Raw genomic sequence first — 22,791 nt, forward strand, 5'->3', positions numbered from 1 at the left:
CTCATAGCAGAGGCGCTCCCTCTGTGTGAGAGAGAGAAGGAAGGGGACGGAGGCTGTCCGGCTCTGCGCTCTGCCTGAGGCACAACCACTAGCAAGCCATTATGGCCACCCCTTTCTGGCTCATCTCCTTCCTGCTGGCCATGTTGGGGGCTCAGGTAAGCACTGGAGAGGGCAGGTGTGTCAGCCTGGAGCAGAGAGCAATGGGGCGGTGAAGATCCTTCTCTGCACTCCAGGGCATCAGGGACTTCAGTTAGGTGGAGGGTCCTGTGTGCAATTGAGTCCCATCCCAAAGGCATTTCCACCTGGAGAACCAATCAGGGGGTTTCCCTCGCCACCAGGGTCCATTTGATTGACTGATTTGCAGCCAGGAGGAATTTTGCCAGCCTCTCTGTCTTAGACAAGGCTTATGCTGTGCCAAGGACAGTAGACAGAGCATGTGGTGGAATATACACGTCCAAGCTTCCAGCTAGCTGCTGAGCTACATTCAAGGTGTTGGTTTGGGTGTATATACAGCTAGAGACCAGGATATCTGAAGCATCGTCTCCCCCTTTATCTAGCCAATCAGCCACTGAGCTCTGAAGGTGAGGGCTTCCTGCAGATAATGATTATTATTTATTGAATTTATATACCACCCTATACCCGGGGGTCTCATGGGTATAGAATAGTATCAAGATATAAAACCACACAATGCATAATAAAAATAAAAACAACGACCCAATAGCCCACTCCCAAAAAAACACATCTTACCCAGCAGTCTGCTCCTTATAATGTAGGAATTCAGTCTTTTGTATGTGTTGTATGGAATCCTGGATGACAGGTCGTTTTTTCTACCTGTGATCTCTACTGCCTTGGGAATTTAAGAGATTAATCTGTGCTTTTTCTGTATACACCTGTGCGATTGTATTTTGTTCCATGCTTGGAATGAGCTGGTTTGGCTTAACGAAGTTCACTGAATTAGTTCAGAAATGTCTGGAGCACAATTCAAAGCGGCTCCCGTAATTGCCAGGTGAACCGAGCAGATATTGTTCATTATGGGGGTAGACATTGAGACAATTTCTCTAGTTCAACTCTGTGTGGTTTTTTTTCCTCCTCTTTGGGTCTTTAAGCTTCAAGATGATCATTGTTTGGAAAAGTAAATTAAACCATTCACATGCCACTGTGTGTGCTCTTGGATGTTTTCTTAGTCTTCTTAAGTGTGTTTTGTAACAGGCAGCTTGTAACAGTTTGAGTGCTGGGAAAGAAAAATTGCTGAGGATCATTTGGATAAACTTGAAATCAGCTGAACTGAATGTGAACCAAACTAGTTGGTTTTGTATAGGGACAAACGAGAACTGGAATTCGTTCCTTTTGGGGCATGTTGAACGTGAGTGAGAACTTGTTCCTTTTCGAAATGAATTTTCCAAGCTCTGATTTAATTTTCTCTTTGAATGCTTGTGCAAAACTCTCTCTCTCTCTCTCTCTCTCTCTGTGTGTGTGTGTGTGTGTGTGTGTGTGTGTGTGTGTGTGTGTGTGTTTCTCTAATAAAGCTTTACTTAAACCATAACCCAACAAGTGTCTCCAACTGCACCAACGTGGAACTCAGGTGAATGCACTTAGTGGACCAGATAATAATAAGAAAGTTTGTAGGAGTTTCCAGATCAAAATTCTTTCACCTAATCAAACAAATCTCCTAATTAAACATTAAATTCTTACACATCATTCTGTCCCTTCTTAGAAAGTTCTGAAAACTGAGACCGGCATTGGCACGCCAGACCCCACACCATCCCTCTTTCTTTCTTTTTTAAAGCTTCTTGAACTTAGAAAAAACAACAACCCACATTTTCATAGTCAGGGGGTGCTGGGCAGGCATGTACACAATTCACAGAATCATAGAATTGTAGAGACATAGGACCTCAAGGGTCATCTAGTCCAACCCCCTGCAATGCAGATGCTTATGTTATTATTTTTACTTTGAAAATATATTTTTCCCTTTTCTATAACATCCCCCATCCCAGTAAATTCATTTGGCATCAGGGCAGCAAGAGCAAATTTCATTTTATTCCCATAGTCACAACGGTGCTGCCATTTACATGTGTTCCAAATGCAAAACTGCACTTGTAGCTTCTTTTCTTTCAATCTGGGTTGGCAAACTGTGGATTGGAGGAGGAGGATAGCACCAAATGGGATGGGGGTGGGGAGAACAGGAATGCCCGTGGTGTGCTCCACAACTGACATAATTACACCTGGCCCTCTAAAGTGTTCCCCATAAGACCCTTTAAGTCCAGGGTGTGAAATTACCAAGTTGTGGCACTGAATCCACAGCAAATCCACTGTCAGTCCAGCACCTGTGTTCTGAAGGAGGGGAAGTTGTTGGGAGTTAAGTTGAACAAGTCTCACCCCACTTCAGAAACGAAACTCCAAGTCCCTGGAGAATACTTAGCCTGGAAACATCTGGCTTGGGTCGGGGGAGAAGTAATGAAGTTCTGCCATTACAGGCCATTTTCTGATTTCTGCAATAGGGAGAGCACCTATGTCGAAAGGGTGGTGGTGACTCTGTTTGGAGTGCAAGTTGGTAACCCTGTGGCAGTTCACCACTCTCGGGAAATGCCCCCGCCTCTTCAGATGGAGATGTTGGCTTGTTCCTTTAACTTCCAACCTTCACGTAAATGTCCTGGGATCTCTCCGCTCTATTCCGTCATAACTGAAGAAAAAAATACGCTTTATCAGGGGGCTTTAGAACTCTCTCCAACAGAACTTTTCAATGCCTGGGGGAAAATACAGTTTACAGGGTGGCTTCATGAGGAAGTCCCAACAGACTGCTTAGAAAACTATAATGTGTTTTCAGAGAGAGACAGGCCTTCTGCAAATGTGGGCTGTTGTGCCCTGCGAGAAAAAGGTCTCCAGGTCCCAAAGGAGCCTGCCTTCATTTTAGCCGCACAGAGAGAGGGATCCTGTCCACACTCTCATTTCACAATCCTCAATTGTTAGGGCGAGAAGACATGTAAAGAAGGATGCCCCCAGCCCACCAGCAATGAGTCTCATGGGCATGTCTTTCAGCTGCTGCAGCTTTTCTGACTCCTGCAAAGGAAAGCCCTTCTCCTCTTCCTTTGCATCAGGCCGCCCTACAGATTCCCAAGCCTTTGCTTTCCTCACGGAGGGCTTGTGCAACTGGAATGTCCTCTCCATCCCACCCCCTTGCACCTTGGAAGCCGCTTTTCCCTTATGGCACTTTGGCCCTTGGACCTCCCCCTCCAAAGAGCTGGATGGGATCAGTTGCTTTGCATAGAAAGATGCAGAGACTCTTGACTCCTGGGAGGGCACAGGACCCCTACTCCCTTCAACAACCACCTATTTGGAATGGGAAACTTTCTTTCAATGAACATTAAAGGCTATGAAGCTTCAGAGATAAAAGGAAGGGAAGTTCTAGGGTTCTTCATGGGGGCAGGGTGGTGTAGATGTGGAGGAGAGCAAAGCCATTCAAACTTTGGAGAGCCAGCTCCTGGATATCCTGCAGCTCTGCAGCAGTGAAGGAGGCATCCCTCCCCCTTTCTGCCAGCTGCCCCCTGAGTCAACAACAAGCGTGAAATGTCCATGCCGGCAGCTGGGAGCATAAAAATGCAGCCCACCCCAGTGACCGAGAGCAAAGAAGCTGGAATTCCATGTGGCTTGCATTAGTGACACCCTGCAGCAGAGCTCTTCCTGGAATGATGGCCAGGGAGGGAAGTGGCAGGGCAGGGAAGGAAAGTCCCATCCAAAATCCTGAGGTGTGACCCACCATCCCTCTCCTCTGCTTGACTGCTGGGTGCTTCCACAAACCTCCCTTCTATGCTGAATTTCTGGGTTCTTGCCTACTTGCAGAGAGATGAGCCCCCATGCTCTGTTTTGTGAAGTCAGCTTCTTGCTTGGGAAGGAGAGAGAGAGAGAGAGAGAGAGAGAGAGAGAGAGAGAGAGAGAGAACGCACGTCAGCCTGGATAGCTCAGTTGGTTAGAGCATGGTGCTGATAATGCCAAGGCTGGAAGTTCGATCCCCATATGGGACAGCTGCATATTCCTGCATTGCCAGGGGTTGAACTACATAATCCTCAGGGTCTCTTCCAACTCTATGATTCTATGTACACCCCCTTCAACAAGTTGGAAGGGGGCACTACAGTGGTACCTCGGGTTAAGTACTTAATTCGTTCCGGAGGTCCGTTCTTAACCTGAAACTGTTCTTAACCTGAAGCACCACTTTAAGCTAATGGGGCCTCCTGCTGCCGCCGCGCCACCGGAGCATGATTTCTGTTCTCATCCTGAAGCAAAGTTCTTAACCCGAGGTACTATTTCTGGGTTAGCGGAGTCTGTAACCTGAAGCGTATGTAACCCGAGGTTACCACTGTATACACTGGTGTGCATATACACCTGTCCTGCATCCCCCAACTTTATACTGCACCCTGTTCCAAGTAGAAGATGTCCTTCCATGCAGTTGCAGATCTGTAAGGCCCTGACCCAAATCCTAAGCCTTTCCACCGAAGGGGCCCCTCACAGCTTGCGTGAGCAGGGCAGAGTGAAAGGATCCCCTTACAGCAGAGGACAGGGGGATGTGGCGTTCTTTGTGGCGCTCCAGGAGGTTCGCATGTGTGTGTGCATCCCCCCTTGGCCACCTGCTGCTATGGAATCCAGGGCTGGGAGCTGGGTTACATTTCAGGGCAAGTCGGGAGCAGGAGAGAAGGGATGGGGGGGGTCACAACTGGCAGAAATGCTGCATGGGAATGTGAAGTTAAATTCACAGCAGTTACGAAAGCATCTCTCCTGGCCAGTGTGGTGTTGCTGTTAGAGTGTTGGCCTGTGACACCAGGAGACCAGGGGCGCCTCCATACTGTCACCATTTTGTGGCTGGGGGGGGGGGGGTTCAGGCGCATATTGGAGCTTTAGGTTTGTGTATAAAAAATGCTCTTGTCTCCCTACTGAAACAAATCCACTCCTTAAGAAAGAATCAGACTTTCACAGTGTGGGATGAAGAAATGACTGTCAGGAAGACATATGGATACCCCACAAGCAAATCAGGACAAATGCTCAATAAATAGGTCATTCAAAGGAACTCCAGGGTTCAAATCTACTGCTTGGCCATGAAGCTCATTGGATGACCTTGGGCTAGTCCCTGTCTCTCAGCCTCACCTACAAGGTTGTTGTGAGGATAAAATTGGGACGGGGAGAGCCATATATTGCACCTTGAGCTCCGCGGAGGAAAGGGGGGACGTAAATGTAATAAATGCACTAGCATAAAAATTGAACAAGGCAACCAGTCTCTGGAGAGATTTTGCCAAAGTTTGCGCTGCAGCCTTGTCTTTGCCCGACCCCTGGAGCGGCTGTTGGGATGGGGCTTGTGTGAAGGCGGTGCAGAAGCTCAGCTCAGTCTCTTCTCTGCAAGGCTCCCAGCCGCAGCAGTAGGGCAAGCGGGTCTTTCCTTAGAAGCTGGGTGCCAGGGAAGTCTGCCAAAGCAAGATGGGAATAACGTGGGAAAGGAGCTGAAGGAGGGTCCAGTCATTCAAAATAGAAACAAAAATAGATCTCACAGGGAAGGAATGAGAGGCAGGAAGCAGCCATCACCTCCCTTGGGTCAGAAACTCAGTAGCGTAGCCTGCACTGTGCCAAAATCTGGGCTGGGATCTTGGCTGGCTCACGAGGAAGGCCAAAGCAGATCAGTGCTAGAACATCTGCTCTGCATGCAGAATGTCCCAGCTTCTGTCTCCAGGTAGGGCTGGGAGAGACCCCTGCCTGAACCTCTAGAGAGGTTGCCAGTCAGTGCAAGCGATACTAAGCTAGGAGGGACTGATGGGCCTGAGTCAATCTAAGGCAGTTTCCTCTGTAAGAAGTCCAGCCGTCTCCATGCAGCTGCTTCAGGGAGGGGAGATGTGGAGGGAGCAGGGAGCAGCAGCACATTCTCAGCCGGCCCCCACAGTCCCCTTGCTTTTTATAGCCAACAGGTTCTGCTAGTATCCACACTGTCATGGCATGGAGACAGGCAGCAGATAAAAGCTTTTTCTCCCTCTCTTATGACACTAGAAACTTTTGAACATCCAGCAGAGCTGAATGTTGGAAGAGTTGGAGGACAGGTGAAAGTGCTTCTTCATGCAGCACATAGTTAAACTATGGAACTTCATTCTTGCAGGGAGATAGCGATGGCCACCGACTTGGATGACTTTGAAAGAAGATTGGGCAAATTCATGGAGGAGAGGGATATCAGTGGCTACTAGCCATGTGCTGGACTAGATGAGCCCTGTCTGGCCTGGAGGAGAATATAAGAAGGGCCCTGCTGGTTCAGGCCAGAGGAGGCCCATCTAGTCCAGCACCCTGTCCTCGCAGTGGCTGACCAAATGCTTCTGAGAAGCCCAAATGCACAACCAGGGCTTGGGGTAAGAGCCTGGGCTACTTTTGATGGGACAGCAACCTAGGATTCATCTTCCTAATATGGGGTTGAGCAGATCACAAAGAATAATTTTAATGTATTCTGCTTAAAAAACCTTGGTGATTAGGTGACATATAAATGCCTTAAACCACTGGTTCACCAAAACATTTTTGCTCATGGACCACCTGGAAATTGCTGATAGTCTTGATTTTTCTGCCTGTTGTAGCCTTTGTAATGTTCTGTACTAGATGCTGGATTTTTAAATTTAGTTTTAGATTGCTTCTTGTATTTTTAAATATAGTATATTTTATTGTATTACACCTTGGATTCCATAGAATTCAAATTTCAATATAATAAAATGCAATGTAAGAATAATCCAATTAAAAAGCAATGAGTATTTAATGCAACAGAATGTCTTTCACCTTCAACCACAAATCCATGCACACAGCAAGGACCAACATGATGTTTGTGGGCCAGTGGTGGTCCACGGACCACAGTTTAGGGACTCTGCCTTAAACAAACTCCATCAAGGGCCCCAGCCACTGTCCATATCACTGGGACCACTCATTTACAGCCGTCCATCTCTGTACAGTATACCAAAAACCGGGAATCTGCCTTGTTACCTGCTTATCTGTCAATCAGAACATTGCTGCACTGACTGCCTGGCATCAACCTGCCTCCTTTGTTGTGCTCTAGCAGCTCCTGGGCTGCGTAAGACCCTTCCTCACCATTTCCTCCAGGACTGTAGGGCCCTTCCCCCAAAGATGGCAAACATGCAGCTGCTCCTTACCACAAAGGGTTCTTGGGTTACCAGAGAGGAATACACAGCCCACACCTGGCTCTTAGCAATCACTACATCCCACAGCTAGATGCTTTCAGCCATTGGCTGCTGCAAGATAGGAACAGAACATAGGAGCCCTGAAGCTGAATCAGGCACATCTAGTCCAGCCTCATCCCCTGTTGGAGGCGGGATGCTTCTCAATGCTAGTTGCTAGAAAGTTCAGGATAGGGACAGAGCTGTTGCACTCATGTCCTGCTTGCAGTCTTCCCACAGGGATCTGATTGGCCACTGTAAGAACTGGATGCTGACCAGATGGGCCTTTGGCCTGATCCAGCAGGCTCTTTTTATGTTGTTATGTCCTTATCCTGTTCTCACGGTGGCCAGCTATAAGGGCTCATCCACACTTCCTCTCGTCCTGCTCTTTCCCCCAGAGAAAACTGTTCTTTGGCACTCAATCAGAGCAAACGGCAATTCAGGTTTTCTCTGGATTGACGTTTGCTCCGAGTTAGCACTAAAGAGCACATTTTCTCTGGGAAAGGAGTGGGGCAAGGAGAAAACCACTCCAACTCATGCCTAGAAAGTGCAGGTCAAGTGGGAGACCACTCCAGCCCATGCTTTCTAGGCACAGGACCAGCAGCAGTGTGGATGAGCCCTCAGTGTCTCTTGGAAGAAGCCCCTAAGCAGCCCCTGAGTGCAACGGCATTTTCCTTGCTTGTGAGTTCCAGCAACTGGTATTCAGAGACATGCTGCCTCCAACATGGAGGGAGAACAGTGACTAGGAGACATAGAGAAATTCACGGAACATAAAGCTATTTATCAATCTTTTAAATCTCCTCAATGACTGATTGTACACCCAAGTTCTCAACCTAGTTGAATCAGATGCTGGAGCTGTGTAGTGGCAGGGAGTGAGGAAGGTGGCCAGACAGGGACTGTTGCCCCTGGAGGACAAAGGAGTTTTATTTCTGCCAGATCTTCATTTTACAAAACTTATAGCCTGCTTTTTCAGCTGAAAGCATGATGAGCCAAAGCAGCTTGTGCAGAACACAGAACCGCCATGAAATTAAAAGTCAGAACAGAAGGCATAAAAGGGGGGGGGGTGTAGCAGACACAATAATAAGCCTCTGAAGTCTTCAATATGTCAGAGACTGATATAACACCTTTTTTTTCCCCTGGCAGGATGTCTGTTGCTCTGAAGAGGAGGTCCATAGCAGCCCCCCAGTACTGCATCTAAAGCAGCAGAAGGATGGGGCAGGAAGGGTGAAGAGGGCTTGGGTGATCCCTCCCATCAGCGTGTCAGAAAACCATAAGCGGCTCCCCCATGTTTTGGTGCAGGTAAGGAGGAGAATGGGCAGCTTGGTATTCAACAGTGGTGGAAAGTGTTGGTTCAGGAGAAGGCTTGGGAAGCAAAGAAACGCCCTTCTCTTCCCCACCCTGGTGTGATGTTTCCATGGCTGCTCCTGCTCTCTGCTTGCATCCCACCAAGGTCTGCATTTAGGCTTCTGACCCAGGATCGTGCCTTGGAAGGAAATGGCTGGACTGAGCCAGCCCTGAGACCTTCATTGAGATGCTGTGTTGTCATCTGCCAATAGCACAGCACCCTGCAGAAACACACCCACTTGCTCATTGTGCTCATTGCTAGATCCAGTGCAGGGGCCGCCACCCTTCCTTACAGCCCCATCACAATCAACCAGGTTGTGGCTGCTCCTCTCCCTCCCACTCTGCCTCTGAAGGCAGGTTAAAAATACAGTCTGGCAATGGCACACATCCTTCAATACATGCAGTGCTCACCTACAGCCACACCGGTTCATTATACCATGAATGTTGACCGTAAGCACTGAATGTGTGTGTGTGGCCTTGGTTATGGTGAAGGCACAGCTGCATTTGCCATGCCAGGCTCTCCCACACCTGCGGCTTGCAGGCACCCACGTGGCAGCCCCTCCTTGCACAACAGCACATGCATTCACAAGAAAACTGGCCCTCGCCTTCCAAGGACGTTACACTGTGCATCAAGCCTTTCATTGCGCCATGCATCGAGAAAGGATCCTGGCTCAGTGGCAGAGCATCTGCTTTGTGTGCAGAAAGTCCTCCCAGGTTCAAACCCCAGCGGCATCTCCAAGCAGGGCTTAGAAAGACTCCCTGCCTGAATCCCCCTGGAGAGCCACTGCCAGTTAGTGTAGAGATAATATCATGCTAGATGGAATCAGGCAGCCTTCTATGTCCCTGAGCCTGGTTGGGATTTAAGTCACATCTGGGTACAGAGAGGGGGAAGGGCAGCACCTGTGGGCAGGAGCAGGAGAAGTGCCAGCCCTCTCCCAGCACACAGGGCTAATCTCCCTTTTGTAGATTAAATCAGACAAGCAGCAGCCCGGAGGTGTGATCTACAGCATCAAGGGTCCAGGAGTGGATGAAGATCCCAAGGGTGTGTTCTCCATCGATAAACGCAATGGGAAAGTCTACCTCAACACTGTGCTGGACCGGGAAAAGAATGACCGCTTTCGGGTAAGGAAAGCCCAACTTGCTTCGTGGTTCATTGCAGCTCCAGAGGGTGTTTTAAATGTCAGGACTGAGCTCCGGAACACATGCAAATGGTGGTGATGATGATGATAAGGTGCTTCTGAGCATGTGCAAAATGTATTTCCCTGAGTAGACTCTGCCAACCCTGAGATGTCCGAGATGTTGGGTTGCCACAGGCCAAGCTGGCTGGAGTTGATGAGAGTTTCCAGACCCAGAATATTTTAAGGATGGAAGAATCATAGAACTGTAGAGTTGGAAGAGACCCCAAGGGTCAACAAGTCCAGCCCCTGCAATGCAGGAATCACAGCTAAATGCAAAATCTGGCCCAAGAACAGATAAGCCAAAGGGCAGATAAGTTTGGCCATCAAGCAGTTCTCTCTCACCTCCCAAGCAGAAGGCAATTCACACCCCTGTTAGCAAGGAGGGCAGGACACAGACTGTGAGTGGAAACAGACAAGTGAGTGCCTTGTTCCAAAGTGGGGGGAGGGGCAGGGTCATGGCAGATGGAGGGGGCAGGAGGTGAGGAACAAGTCTGTGCTGCAAGCCAACAGGTAGACCAACTGAGTAGTCAGAGGCAGGGGTGAAGTTGGTGGCTGGTTGCCAGTTCCTTATTTGGCCAAAAGTTTGAAACCCTGCTCAGTCAGAAAACTGAAAAAGAAACTAAAGTTCTCAGAGCTCCAAAATAAACTTGAGGCTGCCCCATATTATCTCTCTCAGGAAATGGTCACCTCCGAGATTCTCCCAAAAAAAAAAATTCTACCTACTGGGGTGCCATGCCTGATGGTGTCCTTTGACCAAAGCATTAGGCTGGGCCCAATAGCAATGTCATTTCATAGAGGACACTCTTCTGGAGCTGTGGGGCGTCATTTTGGGTGGCCCAAAGCTTAATATGGGATCAACATCCCCAGTTCCTAATTTGGGGTCATCATGCATGCATTTGTGAATGTTGCACAAAAATAGTGCTTTTGATGAAAGATACTTATTGTGGATCTTGAAGGGGACAGTCTCCCTGGTTATGTGTGGATCTTATAAGACAGAACTAGGCTTATCTTGATGATAATAACTCAACACCTCTTGCTTTACCCATGCCCAGCTCAGGGCCTTTGCACTAGACCTGAGTGGAGTTCCACTGGAGGATCCCACAGACCTGGAGATTCTGGTCATGGACCAGAATGACAACCGGCCCCTCTTCCGGCAGGCTGTGTTTATTGGGCACGTGGTGGAAGAAGCTCCTCCAGGTGGGTGTGCCAGATCCTCGCATGGTTCTTGTTTAATACGGATGGGCCAGTTCTCTGAGCCCACCAAGGTGGGTTGAACTGGAAGCTGAGGGTGGGGAACTGTGAGAAACAAGTAGCAGCTGATAGGAATGATCGTCCCCTGCCTTAGACCTTCAAGAGTTTGTATGCGACAATGGCTGCACAAATATTGATAGCCCAAAACTGGAAAGAGGAAAAAAACTCCCACGGAAAAAGATTGGCAAATTAAGTTAATTGAATATGCTGAGATGGCTAAATTAACAGGAAGACTCAGAAATCAAGACAACAACAAATTAAAAAATGAGTGGGAAATTTTTATTGCATATATGTCAAAGCATTGTATACAAGTTGATACATCAGCAGGATTCTAAAAAACGTTTGCAGTATTATGATAACAGATCGAACTAGATACGTACAGATGGAAAATATTATTTGGACATGCATAAATTAACAATAATGGAACCATGGAGACGGTAGAGGGAAGTCAAGGGATTGGAGAAATCCCACATTTCAATATTGTATTGATGGTATAAACATTTTTAATGTCTACAGTATATGGTGTTTGTTATAATTAAAAACAATAAAAATATTTATATATATAAAAAAGACCTTCAAGAGTTCTGCCAGTCAGTGTTGACACCACTGGGCTAGATGGGAAAATAGATTGTCCTGGTGGAATAAGGCATCTCTGTTCCTTCTCAGGTACCTACGTGATGACGGTAGAAGCCACAGACGCAGACGACCCTGAGACAGACAATGCCGCGTTGAGATATTCCATCCTGGGACCAGAGATGGGAGACGTCTTCACAATTGACGAGCTATCAGGGGAAATTCAAACAGCCCGAGCTGGGTTTGACCGGGAGGTACAAGCCTGTCCATGTTTATCTCAGAGCTTGAGGGTGGAGTGCAGTCATGGGTGACCAGTCAGGAGGCGCCAAAGAGCAGAGTGGACTGTACGCTGCACCAAAGAATGAAACCAGTGGAAATCTGGGATGAAACATTATTTCTCATTTGAATCTGCACACAAACTTGGATCATTTGAATCCTTAGGGTCTATTTTGTTACGACATTCCCAATTTCGAAAGCTCTTGGGCTGAGATGTTTTTGAAAAAACGGGGGCAATCATTTTGAATGCAGCACATTAATGCTGTAACATTATTGCCCTGAATTATTTTTAATAGTGACACACACACACACACACACACACACACACACACAAAACGTCTCAAAACTATACTTGAAAGAGTGAAATGTCAGGAAATGATTTGCAGTATTCTAAAAATACACCAAAATTTTACTTTATTTTATTTGCAAAAATCCAGTACAGTACAAATAAGCTTTGGCCTACCGTCTTTTGGAAAGAAAGGTGGGACAGAAAACCAGGTTTTTAAACTTATCTGACACTAGTAGCCTCACACCCAGCATTGCTGAATAATTCTAAGAAACAACAGCAAAAATCAGTGCAGTTTTGAAATCGGGGTTTCAATCGGTGCAATTTTTAAAGTTTCGCTCCACCATCTTGATTCAGAATGATGCCCAGATGTATCCAAATACAGATTTTTTAAAAATATGCTACTCAAGCTCAGGAACCGTCATGCAATTTGGTTACAGCATCTTAAGAGGTGTCCAAACGTATAGAGAACTGCAAACAACTTTCCGAAAGGCATTGTAGGTATGGAACCCAGGGAGGAATAGGCAGATCCTAGAACCGTGTGAATGGTATGCTTCCCTCTCTGGCTTGTACCCTCTTCCCCACACCGTCACCTACCTCTGCTCCTCTCCACGCAGGTCGTCGGCATTTACAACCTGACGCTCCAAGTGGCAGATATGTCCGGAGAGGGTCTGGCCACCACCGCCACAGCCGTTATCTACGTGGATGACATAAATGATAACCCACCTGAGTTCACGGAGAAAGAGGTGGGGAGCCCACCCCCCACCCACTGAGGAGGCAGAACTGCTGGGAGAGGAGAAAATAAAGGACCCTGGCTGGGTTCTTTATCCAGTTGGTGTGGCTGGAAGTTCCTTCTGCTCCGTTTGAATGGAGTTAGGGGCTTCAGAGTGCAGTGGAGCAGGGCTTTGTTTGGCCTCTCCAATATCTCCTGCGTAATACCAACAGCAACGAAACCCACTCCAGTTGTGAATCAGGAGGTGATCCACGCCGATGAATCAGTGCAGCCCACAAAACGCATCAAGTGCGGGCCATAGCGCACAGGCTGCTCCTTCCAAGCCCCTTGGCAGCATCCAATTGCTATTTATCATTATTGTTTATTCCCAACGCTTCCCCCACAATGAGTTCAAGATGTTACACATAGTTCTGCCCCTTCTCCAGTTCTCCCTCAAAAACCAGAAAGAAGGGGAAGACTGTGCCCTGCAAAGTGTGCACTGGCAGATCTAGCCAGGCCAAAATACTGAATAACTCCCCCCCCCCCTTCTCTTGCAGTTCTCCATGGAGGCCCCTGAGAACAAGCAAGGCGTGGTCATTGGGCGAGTGCTGGTCCAAGACAAGGACCTCCCTGGTTCTCCCAACTGGTTGGCTAAGTTCACCATTCTGGAGGGGGACCCCAACGGGGCTTTTGCCATCCACACTGACCCCCTCACCAACGATGGCGTCATCTCCCTGGTGAAGGTAAGGAATGGCATTCAGCTGGATCCATCCCTGGAGCCTGTTTAGAGCACCGGGTTCAGCCTGGGAACAATGGCCAAAGCACTGGGTGCTAATGAGCATGCACAGAGTGCGTTCTGCTCACCATGGAGTAGCCATGGCCTCCCCCATTCCCTAAATATGAGGCCTGGGGTGTGGACTTTGAGGGGAGAGGGATTTACAGACTAGCTGTCTTTGTAGAGTTTAAATAAAGGCACACAATCCCAAACTTTAAGCAAGCAAGATAATGATAACAAGAGCACCTCTCACCATGCGCTAAGGGCAGGTCCATCAGCACAGGGTAGCCACAACCAGTCGCCGGTCCTCCTGGATGAAGGGAGCAGGATTCTGGGGCCAGAAGCCACAATACGCAAAGTGGATTTGAGTTCTTGCAACTCTTGCTTTAGCTATCGATACCTGGTTGACGCTCAAAACAGAGCAGACAGAGAAAAGGCTGGGAAGCAGGAATGCTGGCCCTATTTGACGGATTTGCAACGATGGGAGCAAAAGGGTCCCACGCCACTAACCACGGCTTCACCAAATCTCTTTCCCTATCATCAGGCCCTCAACCACGAAGAACGGGACCGGTTTGAACTGCTTGTCTCTGTCCAGAACCAAAGTCCCCTGGAGCTGTCTGCCCCAAAGGCTGCCAGGGCCTTGACCACAGTGCAAGTGAATGTGCTCGATGCCAATGAAGCCCCCTTCTTCCGGGAGAATCCCTGGAGGGGAAGCGTGAATGAAGGTGCGCCCCCTGGCACAGAGATAACCCTCTACCGTGCCAGTGACCCAGACACCCAGCAAGGGCAGCAACTCAGGTGAGCTGGGCCAGAGGGCTTCAGGCTACCGTCCAAGGAGATACTCCAAGTTAGCCTGCATTGGGAGCAGGTGGGTGATTTTAAGGAGGAAGGGAGCAGAAAACGCCCTGGCCGGGTTGGCCTCCAGGGCTTGGTGGGATTCTGCCCTTTCAGAGCTGCAGACCAAAGGCATGGCTTGGTGCCTGGCATAAAATTCAGTGCCGCAAGAACTGCAGCTCCTGTTCCCCTTTTTGTTTTAAATAAGTCTCTAGCCTTTATGGCCTAGAAGAAAAACATACCAACTTGCAGAAACAGAAGAAAAGTCCTGCTGGATCAGGTCAAATGCTTATTTAGTCCAGCATCTTGTTCTCACAGTGGCCAACTAGATGTCTGAGAATACCCACAAGCAAAACCTGAGTGCAACAGCATTCTTCCCCATTGTGATTCCCAGCGACTGGTATTCAAAGGCATACAGCCTCCAGCAGTCAGGGGAGAGCATAGTTGTCATGACAGTGTTTTGTATAAGCCTCTGCAAGGTGCCTCCACCACCACACAAGCCCAATTTGCCTCCCAGATGTGTGTGACATCCTGGCGAGTGTAACTTTGCCTCTAGGAAAGCAAATGCTGTTCATGAACACACACACAGAGAGAATATTAGCATCTCTTTCTCTGACCTGCATCCTCAGGTACTTCCAGGCCTCTGACCTGGCCAGCTGGCTACAAGTGGACCCTGACTCCAGCCTGGTGCAGACACGACAGACGGTTCCCCCACGCTCAACATTCCCAGGCGGCTGGTACACCTTGCAGATCCTGGCCAGCGATAATGGTGAGAAGGTCGGGCAGAGTGTGGGAGAGGACAGGAGCAGGCCGATGGCTAGAAGTTCACTGTAACAGGGGCAGGGAATCACTGCAAAACAGCCGGCATGGAGATGCAAGACACCTGATCATGTCACTTGCAGAGCATCTACACATCTTTCAGTTAGTGTCACTCATTCGTTCCCACACTTTTCAATGCATTTCCTCGTCGCTTTTCAAGCAGCAGAGCCGAGGGCTGTTCTTTATAGTGGAGGTTTTGTTACACCGGGGGAGCAGAGGCCTTTAATCCACTTTAAGTGCACAAATGTTATGATAGGTGCTTTAATCCCCCCTGCAAAATTCTGGGTCTGAAGCTGCCTTTAGAGAGTCTCAGAAGGGTATATTGGATCATAGGAAAAAGTCTGGCTCCACTAGTAGCCAGAAGATGCCCTTGGGAGAGTTTGCAAGAAAAGTATCTATCCCTTATTTGCCACAAAGCCTCTGGTAATCAGATATAGATTTCCCCTCCACATGGAAGTTCTATTCTTTCCAAGGTAATAGTCAGTAACAGGGCAAAGCCAAGACATTTTGCTGATGGAGGTGGCCAAGATGTCTCCTCTGCTTTTCCATGCACAGGAGGTGACTGGGCTGGTAGTTGGATCTGCTGCCAACAGGGTAGCATTGTACACATCTAAAGGCAGCCAGCTAGTTTAGGGACTGTGGGACAAGTAACTTTTGGACAAGCCACAAGGAACACAGAGCTCTAGCCTCCAAGCAGAGGGAATTCCCAAGGGCTCAGGCAGAATAGCCTGCAACCACAGCTTCCTCACACTGCTTATTGTTAGGGCCGGCCCTAGTCACAATTAAATGATGATGATGATGATGATGATATATTATTTATACCCCGCCCATCTGGCTGGGTTTCCCCAGCTACTCTGGGCGGCTTCCAACAGAATATTAAAATACAACAGAATAAAGCTATCCCTTAGCAATGCATCTATGTTCTCCTGCTTTTTGTTTAGGAAACCCATCCCTGACAGCTACGGGGACCCTGTCCATTGAGGTGCTGGAAGTCAACGACCATGCTCCTCTTCTGCTTCCGGTGACTAGCGAGCTATGCAGCCAGGGCGGACGCCTGGTGCTGAGCGCCACTGATGACGACCTGGCTCCCCACGCTGAGCCCTTCCACTTTCGCCTCAGCCCTGACATGGCTCAGAATTGGACTCTCGGACACATCAATGGTAACCTTGACCTGGTGGGCGTCAGCACCCCTACATTTAGCAGAGGGTGGGAAAGAGATTCAACCAGGGATGGCATCAGCGTTTGGCATTCCCAGTCAATTCCAAGGGGCCTGAGCACTCCACCTTAAAAAAAATACATTGACCTGGCTCTCTGAGCAAGGCTGGACCACAAAGTCCAGCCACCATTTTAATTTCCTTCAATATCATCCAAGGTATTGTGGGAAATTAAAGTGGTAGCTAGGCTCAGCTTCCTGGCACTGCCTGTCACTCAACACAGCTGTTTCTGCCATTGCTGCTGCCCCCAAGCAAGCCAGCCGGTGGGCACCTTGTCCCGGGACCCCTCAGACCCACTTGGATTGGTCTTCCTGCAAAGGTAACAGAAAGCATTTTGGAAGGGGGGGGCAGAAGAATAGAAACAGTCAGGCTCCTGCTTGCTCCCTCCTCCTCCCTGAAACTCCCCCATCTCTTACAGACACCCATGCGCTGCTGCAGACTGAAGGAGAAGTGGACATAGGGCTCCACGTCCTGCCGCTGCTCATCAGTGACTCAGGGACGCCGCCACAGGTGCGAGAGCAGCTCCTGAATGTCTCTGTGTGCGCCTGTGACAAGTGGGGCTCCTGCCAGGCTCACGTTGCTGCCGTGGTGGGTGCTGTGGCAGGCCTGAGTTTCGGGGCCTTGATGATCATCCTGAGCTGCACCATCCTGCTCCTGCGTAAGTGCGACGTGCCTTCTGGCATGAGATTCAGGGCCTGTTCCTAAAAGGGCATTTTGCTGGGGCATGTCTGATGTGGTTCAGTCCCTCAACCTAATGGTAGGGCCAGCCTGTCCCGTGGGACCCGAGGTACAATGTCAGAGCAGGCTTCTTGCGTCTCTTACTTGCTCATGAGTAGGAGCTGCCAAACAACAGCTGTGTGTCATGCTGTGCAGAGGCCTGGGCAGCCACCACATATAGCAAGGCCTTTTTGGAAGCAACTTGCGCCCCTGCTCTGGAACTTTTCATCAAGTCCTCCCTGCTGCTCCTGCAAAAATGGGCAGAATCGTTTCTGCTTCCACTGGCCTTTTGAGTACTAATTATTACTTTTCTCACACTGCATCGATTTTCTGCTGTAATCCATCCATCCGAAAATGTAATATATTAAGGAAAATTGCTGTGCAACCCCCCACCCCCAATATTAGGAAAAAATGCATAATGGTGTGCATATGAGGAGAAATTCTCGCAAAACTGCTGAAAAAATTCCATGAGGACTTAAAAAATAATAATAAACTAATATGGAGAATTAAATTTAGGATTGGACAAAAATGAAAAACTGAGAGAAACCAGAATTGACATATTTGGTCATTCCTACTTGCAGGAGGCTGGGAAAAAGATGTTTTGATGCTCTGCCACACACACACACACACACAGCTTTTAACCTCTCCCTCTCTGCTTGCAGTCCTGGCGTTGCTGGTGGCTGCGCTGGAGCATTCCCGCCGTCAGGCCTTCCACAAGGGTCTCCTGGGGTGCTCTCAGGATGACTTGAGGGACAACATCGTCAACTACAACGAACAAGGAGGCGGAGAAGAGGACCAGGTGAGACCCCAAATTATATGGGGGGTGGGGTGGGAGAGCACGGCAGAGAAGGCAGCCTGAACAATCTATGATGGACTTAAAGAACTATGGAACTCCCTTCCGCAAGAGACAGTGATCGCCAGCTGGGTTTGGCTTGGACTAGACAAATTCATGGAAAATGAGACTGCCAATGACTGCTAGCCACAATGGCTGGTAGTAACTCCACTGTTGGAGGCAGGAGGGCTCTGAATGCCAGTGGCCAAGAATTATGGGTGGGGAGAGGTGATGTCACACTCGGGTCCTCCTTACAGGTTTCCCATTGGCCATGGTGAGAACAGGATTTTGTATGCATTTTCAATTGGGGGTCTCCCAACTTGAATCCTCCCCTACTTCTAAGCCTCATCTGCCAGGCCCCAGCAGGGCCAGGAAGCCTTGTGTCTCTCACACATATCGTGGTTGTAAGGTCCCTCTTCCTGCCTTTCAGGATGCCTACGACCTCAACCAGCTGCGCAACCCCGACCTCTTCCCCCCACCATCTCTTCGGAGCAAGCCACCGCACCGGAGGGACGCCCCCTACAGCTACGGCCTGCCTCAGTACCCCCGGCGGCTGCCTGCCTGTCCTTCCGACATAGAGGACTTCATCAACGAGGTACTGAAGGGACACATCAGGGGCTAGGAGGATGGCAGCGTGGGGAGAGGAACTGCTGAGGATGGGAGAGGCCAATTGGGACAGAGCGGGAAGTGGGGGGGGGGAACCCTCCCCGATTTTGGCCACACGGAGCTACCCCCTTCTCAGTTTGGTGCTGGCACAAGTTATCAAGAAGCTGCAGGGCCTAGCAGCCAATACAGCAGGAGTGGGGAACCTGGCAAATGGTAGATGTTGCCGAATTCCTGGCTCCCATCATGCTTGACCTCTGGCTATGCTGGGAATTGGGAGTCCAGCGATTGCCGCAGAGCTGTAGGCATCCCACCCTTGGGGTGCAAGAGGTCATGGCTATGAAAAAGGAGGCCTGGCAATTAAGGTAAAGGTAAAGGGACCCCTGACCATTAGGTCCAGCCGTGACCGACTCTGGGGTTGCGGTGCTCATCTCGCTTTATTGGCCGAGGGAGCCAGCGTACAGCTTCCGGGTCATGTGGCCAGCATGACTAAGCCGCTTCTGGCAAGCCAGAGCAGCGCACGGAAACACCATTTACCTTCCCGCTGGAGTGGTACCTATTTATCTTCTTGCACTTTGACGTGCTTTCGAACTGCTAGGTGGGCAGGAGCTGGGACTGAGCAACGGGAGCTCACCCTGTCACGGGGATTCGAACCACTGACCTTCTGATCGGCAAGTCCTAGGCTCTGTGGTTTAACCCACAGCGCCACCCTGGCAAGTAGCTAGCCCTTAATGCAGGCTTGCCCTTTTGGCTCCATGGGGGCTGCAACTAGAACACTTAAATCTTATTTTATTCATTTAAAAATTGTATATCCCGCTTGTCACAGTTAAGTCTAACCCAAGTCTCAGTTAAGAGGAGAGGGTCCTTAGGATGTGGTTTGTCTTGGTGGTCCTCTGCTGAGCTCCCCTGGCTCTCCTCCCCCTGCAGGGCCTGGAGGCGGCCGACAGCGACCCCAGCGTGCCGCCGTACGACACGGCTCTCATCTACGACTACGAGGGCGAAGGCTCGGCCGGCGGCTCGCTCAGCTCCATCCTCTCCAGCTTAGCCGACGAAGACCAGGATTACGACTATCTCAACGAATGGGGCCCACGATTCCGGCGCCTGGCAGAGCTGTACGGTCAATAGCGGGGGTTGGGGGAAGATGGGGGGCGGGAAGGGGAGAGAGGCCGTTCCAGCAGCCAAGTATATGCTGGACTCTGCCAGCTGTGGACAGAGAGCACGCAGCCCAGTTACCCTCTTGGTCTTTGGCTGGCCCCACTGCCAGCAAACCCCCCTCCTCTCAGCAGCTGCTGCTGCAGTATTATGGGGTCACTTCCTGTTATGCCACCTACTTCCCCAGGCAGCCATCTTGCAGACGATAACCACTGCCCACTGTGGGGAAGGAGGGTATCAGCGACCCTTAAACTCAGGTGCTCCAGGAAGTCAGCACCATTTCCTGGGAAGAGCCAACCCAAAGCAGGGAGGGAAGGCAATGCCAGTCCCAGAGTCCCAGGCATAGATAGGGATGAGGACCCTTTGCTATAGGCCCACTGGCCATTCTCACCCAAGGCTCTGAGCACCCAGCAGGCAAGTGGGTGGAGCCAGATGATGACAACCTAGGTTAAGAAAATTGGGTAGGGGGGAGGAGCCCCCCAGGATGAAGGGACCTCCACTGGGCTAGATGGGGGCTCTGGACCCCCCCCTTCCTGAGCAGGCTAAGGCAGAAGACTCAAGATACTTTGCTAGGCCCCAGCTGCACCGCTTAAGCGATCCAGGGGGCTGGGGAGCAAGGGAGGGCAGCTGGAAATAAAGCAGTTGAAGATGGAGCTACAAAGGTGTCACACAGTTTTTTATTAGAACTGCTTGGGGGCACCAGAGCCTATAGGCACCAAGGGTAGGGCTGCAGTGGCTCTTTCCCTGTGAGACGGAGAGAGGTGAGTCCAAAAAGCAGGTGTTGGCGCCCTCCAGGTGTTTTGGACTACAACTCCCATCAGCCATAGTAGCCCCAAACGTCTGGGGGGCAAGAGGCAGATGATCCTGTGTGACGGCCAGCCGCCCTCTGTGCTCACAGCCTCACTCCTGTTTTTAGGAACATGGTGCAGTCCTTCAACCGGGGGGGGGGGACTTAAACACCCTCCTCACTGCCCCAAGGCATGTAGTCCAGTGGCCAGCAGGCCTCTACATCCCTTCCAGAGTGCTGTTGTGCCGGGAGTGTGCCGGGAGCAGCGGTCTTGTTTGCCCAGAGCTGGCTCCATGGTGGGAGCCCAGCATCTTCTTGGTGGCTGAGACGAGGCGGGCGTAGCTGTCGGGGTCGTAGGGGCCAGCTGTGGAGCGGGTGGAGAGCAGCGGCAGGTGGTCCTTGTGGCGCTGGCGCTGACTGGAGCGGAAGAGCGGGGGCCGGTGCTGACTCTCCCCGTCCCGCAGAGAGTCCGGCAGGGGCCTGCTGGTGCTCTCCGGGAGCAGCATGATGCTAAGCACTGACAGGATGGCGAAGGAGGCGAAGATCACATGGTGGAGGAAGAAGCCATGGCTGTTGTGGATCTCCATGAGTGGAGTGGTGGCCTGGCCCACCAAGCCAGCGGCCAGGATGAGGCCCAGCCCAGCACCCCTGCAGAAGAGAAAAGGGCAGCAGTGTCGGGAACAAGAAGTGCTGAGCAGGGTGAGGGGGTAGAAGAGAGGAAGTCCCGCCTGGCTACATGAGGCACAAGCTCAGCAGCTAAGAATAGAGTGGGGCTCCCCACCAGATTAACCCTGTGGGCCACGTCCAAGGTCTTCCTCCCTCCCCCAAGCCCACTCCCCCTTTAAAAAAAAAAAAGTAGTTTCTACTGAGGATTTTTTTGTGTTACAAAACAGATGCTCACTCCTCCTTTTAATGGCTAGTGCGGCTCTATGAGAAACACACAAAGGAGCTGCCTTTGGCCAGGTCAGATCAGTGTCAAACTCTGGCTGGCAGCCTCTTCCCGGGGCTGACCTCATGCCCAGGAAGGCTTTTACCAGGCCTGCAACCCAGTATCAGAGAATATGACTGGAGCTTCAGGAGGGGGCCCACCCAGTGCTAGAGAGCAGCTGCTTTGCATCCAGACGTTCCCACATTCCACCCCAATGACATCTTAATTAGAGAGCTACCGCTGCCAGTATATCTTCCTATATACATAAAAATGTAATGTTGTCATCACACTGCTCCTGTTGGGAGGATTTGCATGGTTGGCAAGCAAAGCAAGCAAGGGGTACAAGCCCCTTGAAACAATGCTAAGCCAGGTGGACTAATGGTCGGACTCAATAGAAGACAGATTCCTGTATATGACCTCCTGCATGCAAAGCAGATGCTCTACCACAGACCTACTTCTTCCTCAGTGGAAACCAGGGATTTAAATGTTCACAGGACTGGTCATTTGCGTAGGACCTTGGGTAGACCTGCACAAATTGGGCCTCTCCTGTTCCTCCCATCCCAACCCCCAGCCGAATTAATGCAGCAGTCACCCTCCCACTCTGGGTTCTGGGCCTGCCAGTCTATTATCATCCTCATCATTATAATTACATTTCTATACCGCCCTTCATCAGTGGAACACAGGGCGGCTTACAGTATACAGTCTAGGCCTCGTGTGCCTGCACAGCACATGCAGGGAGAGGAGAGACGCCTCACCTGACCACGGTGGGAAGCACCTCGCCAGCAAACAGGACGCTGAGGGCGGAAACAGCTTGTGACGCGAGGATCCCCAGGACAGAGAGCAGCACAATGAGCCAGGACATCAGGTCTAAGGGAGGAAGAATAGAGAGGCAGGCAGGCTAAGCAGGAGGTCTGCCCAGCTGCTAACCAAAGTGGATGGCCCAGAGAGGCCTTCATAGAGCAAACCTTAGCACAGGAGAGGAACCCATGGCAGTCCAAAACCACAATCCCTTCTGGGCTGCTTTCCAGGGGCCACATGCCAGTGCTGGGTGGGCCAGAGTAGGTGGAGTGACACATGCACATTTCCCCCTTTGGTGCAGTAGGCTGACTTCCCCACACACTTGCCACACCCCTCTCTGTCCTCCAACCAGGCAAGCAAGAGGCCATGTCAGAGGTCAAGGAACTGTTCCAGCCAAGCAAGCACACTGGGGAGCGGGGAGCGGGGAGGGGTCACAACAGGGCCAGGTACACAGGCTTGGAGGGACACAGCTCCAGGCCCAAGGCTCCCAACCCCTGCCTTAGCAGGTAACTCGCGCAGTGCATGTGCACAGAT

At 50.4% G+C, this 22,791-nt stretch overlaps 2 protein-coding genes across 3 annotated transcripts in view; one reads left to right on the plus strand and one right to left on the minus strand.

Moving 5' to 3' along the window:
* CDH15 (cadherin 15) lies at window positions 1-20,748 on the plus strand. 2 transcript variants are annotated; one of them, XM_081017781.1, is made up of 14 exons: window positions 1-155; window positions 8,322-8,477; window positions 9,489-9,644; window positions 10,753-10,897; window positions 11,618-11,778; window positions 12,704-12,832; window positions 13,356-13,541; window positions 14,118-14,371; window positions 15,037-15,176; window positions 16,168-16,386; window positions 16,859-17,098; window positions 17,820-17,956; window positions 18,420-18,584; window positions 19,520-20,748. In XM_081017781.1, exons 1-14 carry the CDS (start codon window positions 102-104, stop codon window positions 19,715-19,717), a joined length of 2,340 nt encoding a protein of 779 aa, XP_080873907.1. In that variant the 5' UTR covers window positions 1-101; the 3' UTR covers window positions 19,718-20,748. The 2 variants fall into 2 exon arrangements, with proteins under 2 accessions (XP_080873907.1, XP_080873908.1); XM_081017782.1 differs by lacking the exon at window positions 1-155 and adding an exon at window positions 1,220-1,363.
* Window positions 20,400-22,791, minus strand: part of SLC22A31 (solute carrier family 22 member 31) — an 11,488-nt gene continuing 9,096 nt past the window's right edge. The window contains exons 9-10 of the mRNA XM_081017808.1: window positions 22,215-22,326; window positions 20,400-21,179 (exon numbers count right to left, since the gene is read on the minus strand). Of these exons, the coding sequence (XP_080873934.1) occupies window positions 20,750-21,179; window positions 22,215-22,326 (542 nt within the window). The 3' untranslated portion in view covers window positions 20,400-20,749. The remainder of the gene's footprint in view (window positions 21,180-22,214; window positions 22,327-22,791) is intronic.

This window comes from Podarcis pityusensis, assembly GCF_964106645.2.
Source record: "Podarcis pityusensis genome assembly, chromosome: 8".
NCBI lineage: Eukaryota > Metazoa > Chordata > Lepidosauria > Squamata > Lacertidae > Podarcis > Podarcis pityusensis.